General features: G+C 41.0%; 1 protein-coding gene across 1 annotated transcript; it reads right to left on the bottom strand.

Moving 5' to 3' along the window:
- Positions 1-2,084: 2,084 nt before the first annotated feature.
- LOC118323117 (methionine synthase reductase-like) lies at positions 2,085-8,165 on the bottom strand. The gene is made up of 2 exons (XM_035655045.1): positions 5,109-8,165; positions 2,085-3,266 (listed from the first exon to the last, which is right to left on the bottom strand). Exons 1-2 carry the CDS (start codon positions 5,354-5,356, stop codon positions 3,122-3,124), a joined length of 393 nt encoding a protein of 130 aa, XP_035510938.1. The 5' UTR covers positions 5,357-8,165; the 3' UTR covers positions 2,085-3,121.
- Between the last annotated feature and the right edge of the window lie 117 nt (positions 8,166-8,282).

The following is an 8,282-nucleotide window of genomic DNA, read 5'->3' as shown; positions in this document are numbered from 1 at the left end:
AATAGAAAAGCTCCAGCCTTTTTATAAAAACATAGATTTTCCTCCAGCACTCCTGACAGATGCTGAAGTTAAAGTGTTTGTGCGCAGCTGGGGCTCTGGAGAGCCGGCTGACTGTGGCTCTCTGTGTGTATCTGGGTGTGCTAGCAGGTCCGTCATCGACGCCACATCAAAGAGCTGAGTTGACATTCCTAGGTCATTGACTGCAGACTGAGAACAGCAGAGACAGAGTGGAGGGGTCCTTTTTGATGATAAAACACAGGTGAAGGCGAACGCGGAAGAACTAGGAGAAGATGAAGCTGTCTGCTGACTGTGATAATGCAAGAAGACTGGAAGACTTTTCCACAGTAGCACAGCTTTCAGACTGAATGAAAACTTCATCATCCCAGCAGAAACTACAAAGTTGGGAGTCCACAACAGGGATTGTGGAAAAGATGGGTAAATGATGTTGTCATCTTTCACTGGTAATCCATTTAAATAAGTCAAATTTAATCACAAAAGCTTTCATTTGGTATTTGAACTAGATAAATTTGGCCTCCCATTACCTCCCCTGCCTCTGCAACATGCACACACACAGTTATATACACGTTTGCAAAGTTGAATCTCTGAAAAGTTTTGTCCTAAGTTGGTTTCTACTTGCTGTTTACCCCTAAAACTTACACTACATTGTTTGAACTGGCTTGTATCTGCAGACATAAGCCAAATGAATTGGACACATTGTCACTCGCCTAATTAAGGCACGCTCCTTGCAGGGCTCTGGGAGGGAGAGTGTGGGAGGTTCCAGTTACTCTCCTCATCATCACTACTTGTACTTTCTGCACCAAGGAGCCGAATGTTAAGCAGGTCTTTTTTAAAATCTCTCAGCTCATTGACATAAAGTGCATCTCCCCACTTGGCTCACTCAACATTTCCATAATAACAGTCATTATCTTCAGCACACATCTTTCTGCTTCATTTAAGCCATTCCTAACAAGGGGTATCTATCATGAAGGTGCTACTATTCTGCGGTCGCACTGACCTCCAGCACTCTGATTTATTCCTGACCATCTCCTCAGCTCTGTCTTTCGCTGCAGGACAAAAACCGCCACTGTGAACCTTTTTAATTATGAAGACATAATTTAAAACTTCATCAGTCCTCAGTGGTCGCTGGACAGGGTGACATAAGCAGCCGGCAGGCTCTCCGTCTTATGGCCGGGGTCATTTTTTAAATGGAGATGAGGGCATGTAGGTAAATAAGGGCAATGCAGCTCATAGTGCACTTCATGGTTCTTAAATTATTCACTAATGATCACACTCATGCCACTTTGATGAAACTTTCCTTTGTTACAGCATACATGCAAGTTGTTGTCATTTCTCTAACAACAAATTGGAGTCTTGCGGTAAATGGAGGCTGTGCATCATTGTGTGTGCATGTGTGTGTGAGGTGTGATTGGTGGTGCTGTTTGGCGCACACAGCATCATTATTTTGATTTTGTCCTTCCCTGCTCTTGTGACTTGGTGAAGCAGCAGGACACAGAGAGATGAGGGCGAGGAGGTGCACCCAGCTCCACCTTGACAAACACAAGGACAGCTCTACCTACGACTACACTGTATTAAACCAATTATTCACCATCAGGGATTGTTTTCGGCGACAGTGAATGTTTTGTTTACTCGGCTCAAAAATGTAGCGAATGGGGTGTCATCTACGGCGCAGGCAGCGGAGATTGTAAACATGTTTTTCTCTCCCCTCCCTACAAGAGGATAAATAAAAAGACTGCTGTTAGAAGATTTAATTCCGAGAAGCGTCTCTCCAGGGCTCTGTGGTGCACTAAGAAGCCCACTGCAAAAAGCCTTCAATTAGCAGAGCTACGCCTTCATCTTCTGACCAAAGTCACCTTGAACAATCAAATTATCTCTAAATTTAAATAAAACAATCACTCCCAATCAATCACAGTTCATTAGCTTGAATATGGTTTCCATTGCCTCTTGAACATGCCAAGAAAACCTACAGTCAGCCCTCATTCACTCACACACTGCAAATACGTGTGCGTAAGGTCATCTACAGACACACCTGTGTGCACAAAAGAAGAAAAAGCAGTAGACAACAATAGTTTACACTGAAATGTCTTTTAATTCCTGATCACACAAGGCACAGTTGTGTTTGTTTTAACTACAGTTTGTGAGATTTTAGTCGGGTTTGCAGGACTTAGAAAAGTTGGACTTGACCGTCTCCAAACAGGCAGACAGACAGACTGCTGGGGCAGACAGACATAAACAAAGTTAGAGCTGTGCATTATCATTGAAATTCACGCCCTTTGTACTAATTTAGCACACAGTATAATGATGAATCACTGATAACTGTCCTCATCTCCAAGAACTTCATTTACAAAAATGATTAAAAAACCTGTTCTCATTATCTCCGAAATAAGATAAAAACTTAACTATACCCACAGTATTTTGGATTGAAATATGATGATAATAAGTTATAATGCAGCAAACCAAAATATTTTGGAATTGAGATACCTTTTTAAATCATCATTTGAAATAATTTCTACTGATTATGACTTTAGAGGTATATACCTTGGTGCATTGAGCTGGCATTCATAGCCGGCTTGGCACAGCAAAAACAAAAAATAACTGATGAAGAAAAAAAGATTTCTTTCATCCTGAATGACAATAACCAATTTACTGTGTGTGTGTGTGTTGTTAAATAGCTACAGACTGCTGTGTTTCCATCTAGGCTGGAGCGATATCTGACACAGTCTCATCAAAATCACTCCATCACAGCCGACGGAAGTAAGTGCCTTTTCCCCAGACAAGATGAGGAGAAGGAGGCTTGTCTACACTAAAAGCATTTTCACACTGCAGGACCAATCTCCAGCACTATTGCCCAGACCAAGGTCATTTTTGTTCAAACAGCAAAGCCCAAGATGATGTAGTGAACCGATATCCCCGGGGTCAGCATGGTACATTCCATCTTGGTAGCATTGGGTGGTGTAAACTAACTCCGTGCTTCAGCATCCACAATTTTATGGTTCCAGAGTTTACAGCAGAGCATGCAGATTTTTTTTTCTTGAAGGTGTGAAAAAAAAAAAAAAAAAAGGCCAGTGAATGCTGCAAAATGCCCTTATCTCGTCATGCACCGTCAGCCCCAGATGTCCTGTAAGTAGCGTTTCTCCTCTCTCAGCCTTGCCAGTGTCTTCATAGCCTCCAGCTGGTCCACCTGAAGCTCCGTTTTGATCATATCCATCAGGGTGTCGTTCACGTCTTTAGCCATGTTCTTAGCATCTCTGGTGAATAAAAGAGAGAAAAAAAGGCCCAATACAATCAATAGGCATGTTTTTAAGACAGTACTATGCGTGTGTAAACACAGTGGCAAGCCACTTTTGTAAAACCAGCGAGTGCTGCCAGTCGAGGAGTGCATCCTGGAAGGAAATTGCGGAAATCTTTATCTTGCTGTTGCAGCATATTGGGGGAGATTCATCATCCTGTGGACCTAAAGTGATATTTTTTGACTCTGAGGAATTCACAGAGTTCTGACATTTCAAAAAACATTTGCTCAAAGGTGCAGGTAAGTGGCCTGGCAGTCATGAGAGAGGAGAAACACAAAAAAGATGATATTGAGCTATACAAATGTCGACATGACTGGACTTGTTATATGCCTGTGTGTGTTCTTCTTTGTCTTGTTGTGCTGACAGAAACATTGTGTTGTGATATAAAAAAGGAGGGGTATATATTCGCCATAAAAGCTACAAACTTTGCTTTTAACTGAGCAATTATGCTCAGATTAAAAAAACGTGCTAACCTGCCTGTAAGCACTTTAGCACCTTTTGTTTATTTTTTATGAATCAAGTTCTTTGCCAGATCTAGTCATCAGTTATTTGTTTTGACAGTCATAAAAATATAGCAGATGAATGTATGATAGGACATATATTTCTTTTTTATTTAACCTTTACCTAGACAGTTAACCTCATTGAGACAAGGGGTCTCATTCCCAAGAGAGACCTGGTGAAAACAACAGCAGCAATACAACACTACGTTACAGACAGACAGGACATTCAATACAGAGACAACATGGAACACAAATCATAAAAGTAATAATTACAAAAGTGCCAAAGTGGTAGTCAGATTATAAATAGTATGTACAAGAGCCAAACACCACAGATTTCTTAAAAGTATTTTAAAGTCCCCTGGGGGAATCGTGCTGGACAGCTTCAGTTCCTGCTGTAGCGTGTTCCAGGTTGAGGTGCAGAGTAGGATAAGGCTTTTTTTTTTTTTTTTACCAAATTCTTTATGGACTGAGGGGATGGAGAGGGTAATGAAGCCCTGGGAGCGTAGGCAGCACTGTTTACATGGCATGTAAGTGGATAAATACGTGGGCAGCAGTCCAATGACATATTTATAAAATAAGTTATACCAATGCAAAGTTCTGCACATGGATAATGATGACCAGTTGACTGAACAATACAGAGTACAAGGAGTTTAAAACTGGTTATGAATCTCAGAGCTCCATGATAACAGAGCATCCATCAGATGAAGAGAGGGAGCTGAGGAATTCATGAAAAAAAAATCCCCATAGTTCGAGAGGGGTAAGAAAGTGTCAGCAATGATCTATTTCCTAGCATTAAAAGGAAAAACAGGATTAGTTCCTAAAAAAGAAGCCGGTGCGACTGAATAGTGTCAAATGAAGATGCAGAAGTTTGAATGCCAGGGCAACAGCGCTCACAAAACAATATATAACAGTATTACTGGCATAAAAATGTACAGATGCATTACTTTTGACCCACATCATGTAATTAAGTAATGTTTACTGTCTACATGTTAACTACTTTTAGCCAGTTTGGCCTGGTCTCTATCGTAAAAGATTTGAGTTTTTAAAAAATGTACACATGAAATGTATGGTTAAATATACATTTTGCGGTAAACAAAGAAAGTAATATGCAATCGATCTATTTACAAGTAAATTCAAGGCTTCAGAGACACGACAGCAACATGACAAAGACAGACCAGACCAGATAGCCAGAGTGCAGAAAAGAGCTGCGAGTAAGATCCTCTGTGTCAGAAAATGACACTAAATTTGGACAAATAGAAATCAACAACTAAATTATTGTTATTATCTGTGTCAGTCTTACCCGCAGACATAGATGCAACCATTACGTTTGAGCAGGATTTCTGCGATCTGTTGGTTGTGAAGTAGCAGGTTGTGTTGGACGTATTTGCATCGCGCTGCGGAGATGGTGACCACCTCCGCCTTCTTCTCCTCCTCCTCCTCCTCCTCCTCCTGCTCGTCTCTGGAGAAACACACCTTGAGGTGGTTCAGAGTACCGCTGGACTCAAAGCCCTCCAGCTCCTCTCTGGACAAAGAATTGCAGAGACACATCCAAACATTTCAGGTCATTAAAAATACAATCTCCTACAAGGTTATTTCTGTAATCTTGGGACAGGTTGTTCCTGGTTTGTGAAAGCTTTGCCAGAGTCAGGAGAGCCAAGATGCAGCTGCAGGTGTGGAGAAAAGATCATGTGATAATGAATGGCAGATTGTAGCTATGCATCATTTTATAGGGGAAATTAACATGCATATTTTTATTGTAACTAAGACATAAATGTAGAAACGGCTGGCGTATTCATTCCAAGTATCAACACAGTTTTCATACTGACTGTTTATCCTTTCACACCCAACATTCCCTCAAGATATTTAGCAATAGCTTCAACCGCCTCACAAGACATATGACCCCCAGAACATTTCCTAAGAACAAAAAAAAAACCTGTCAAGCTCGATAAAGCAGAACACTGATGGGCAAAAGGTCTGAACAAAACTGTGCCAGACAACCAATTTATCTTGTTTAACACGAGAAGTGCAAAAAAAAATATGGATTTCATAAGCAAGGTTGAGTCACTGTTATAAGCATCTTTTTACAATCAATCCTCCCAGCCTTGCAGTTGGGTGTAACCTTGCTCCCCCCCATCTGTGGTCTGCTTGCCAACTACTCCTTCTTCTTCCTCAGTGTTTTTACAGGGCCTGGGGTGCTATTGGAAGGGAAAGAAACAGGAAGGTAGTGAGGGAGTAAGGGTTTACTGTGGCTCGGAGCATCTTATTTAAAGTTAACCAGTCGGAATGAGCAGAAACACACACGCGGCACAACCTCACACACACTCATAACAAGCCGTGGCTCAGAGATCATGGGTGAAGGTCTTCGCCTCAGGGGTCTGTGTTTTGCAGTAACCCCTAGACTAAAATAAGGCATTTTTCAATAACACACAGACACAGCGGTGTGAATACTGAAGGGAGAGATGAGTTTTGTTGACTTTGTTCTAAGTGAAACATCCAGAATTCTTGCTTCTTCTGCAATGTTTACTGTATAACCTTTAGTCATTAAAATAAATCTAATTCTTCTTGGCCAAGATGTGTGATTTCAAAGGCCATCTGAACATGAGAGCAACAACATGAATAACAAGGAAAAGGATGGCGGAGTCTTGTTTGTGTGACGCGCAGAAACTGGCGGATGACAGAAGACGGTTCATTTTCTTGAAAAAACACAACAGTTGAGGGTTTCTGAGAGCCGAAACCTGCCAGCGCTGTCGGCGTGTTTACACACATAACAGCCTGTGGCGATATCCCGGACCCTAACGTGCACCCAGCAGGCCTTCCAGTTGTGTTTCCCCTACAGCATGAAATCACTTGCCATAAAGAGGCAGAGAAATCTGAGGGAGGGGAAGAGGATAAGTGCAGCGGAGGGGAGAGGGCAGGACGAGCTTGATGTGACAAGCAGGCAGATTGGCATCAACCTCTCAGAGGGATGTTAAGTGCTGTGGCTGATTGAGGCGCATCGCAAGCCTTGTTTGTGGGAAATTCAGAACCCCGTCGGAGAGTTACACATTCTGTCTTGACATTTTGTAATATTTATAAGCATAAAAACCTGTGTTTGCTATATTTATGGAAGTTCACATTTCCAACCCTTGCTTACAATGACTTCAGCTAAACTTTGCTTTAAAAAAATCTGGGGCATTGAAAAATGCTGCAAACTACGCTAAACCTCTTTCTGCATTTCAAGGCAATGCCAGACATCAAATTACATTTACTTTTAGAGAAATCCAACAGAGATAAATGCCGGCAGGCCATTCAACTGCAGGTATGTTGTTCTCATTCTGCTAACCTATTTAAATCGAGTACAACTCTTCACGGGTGGCTCATAAAACACAGACTAATCGCTTTGGTCAACACTGTGGGGGTGTTCATCAGAGAAGCCCACACTGTGAACAAACACTGTGTACTACCTGGCTGTGAGCTGGTATTTAACTAAGGGATAGGGGAGACAAAGGGGAACAAACAGCATCCTCTGTGATCTATTCTTGCGTGATTAAGAATGCTAATCCATTCACACTATTTAATCCTGCAAAAGAACTCGATCAGTGCACAATCATGCTGCTGATACTAGCAAGAGCCGATCAATTAGTGTGTAGTCAGGACAGAGTAAAGCCAAGACAAACTGATAGGGGCAGTGATCTACCCACAGGTGGATGTCAGCTTATAAGGAATCAGGAAAAGAAGAGAGATCTTAGAAAGGTGACTAATATTCATACAGTTTAGCTGGATCCCAGCCCCCATTCAGTTCCTGTAAGAATACAGTGTCAGTGTTGAGCACTAAACCAAAACCTGTCCAGCCACACGGGGCAACCTTACCATTCATTTGGAGTCAAGTTTATAGTCAGCTGACACACAATTTAAGTCCAATATTCACTCTCTCTTTCGCTCTGATCTCTACCAACAAAATATTTTGCGCTTTAGCAGCTAAATGCCACACTGTGTTCACTAGCTAGTTGCTAACCTTTTCTTTCTGTTGTTTGGTGTTGGGAAGGTTTTTAAAAAAAAACACAGGTGCCTCCTGCGCCTAGAAACTACACTGATGACACGTGACTGATGAGAATTGCATGCATTGTATTGTTGAATGATAATAATAGTTCTATGTAGTTTGTCACTATGCATGACCCTTTTTAGTCATTAGATGTATTTTTAATATAAAAATATGTATTTATATATACATAAAAATATTAGACATTTGCTACATTTACATTGACATTTTTTTAACATTACTCTTTGCTAATAAATACATATTTATTTAACATTTCATAAGAGATTCTTTAGCTTCCAAGCTTAACACACCCACATATTTTATCAACCTGGAATTAGATTCATAAAAGAAATATCTAACCATACCCAACCATAGAAAAAGGTCACATAACCTCCATGCAACTTCCTGCCTTGAGTTACAATTACATGCAAAGTATATAATATAATATATATATAT

This window comes from Morone saxatilis, unplaced genomic scaffold (assembly GCF_004916995.1).
Source record: "Morone saxatilis isolate NCDOM2014 unplaced genomic scaffold, NCSU_SB_2.0 Contig0, whole genome shotgun sequence".
Lineage (NCBI taxonomy): Eukaryota > Metazoa > Chordata > Actinopteri > Moronidae > Morone > Morone saxatilis.
Note: the sequence above shows the minus strand (reverse complement) of the source record. Positions and strands in the feature narration are given on the sequence as shown.

What these genes read in the sequence shown, in the direction of transcription:
- LOC118323117 (XM_035655045.1), bottom strand. Translation starts at nt 5,356, where the DNA reads ATGTGTCTCTGCAATTCTTTGTCCAGAGAGGAGCTGGAGGGCTTTGAG. An exon ending in GGTTGCATCTATGTCTGCGG is followed by an intron (nt 3,267 to 5,108) that starts GTAAGACTGACA and finishes TTTATTCACCAG; the next exon opens with AGATGCTAAGAACATGGCTA.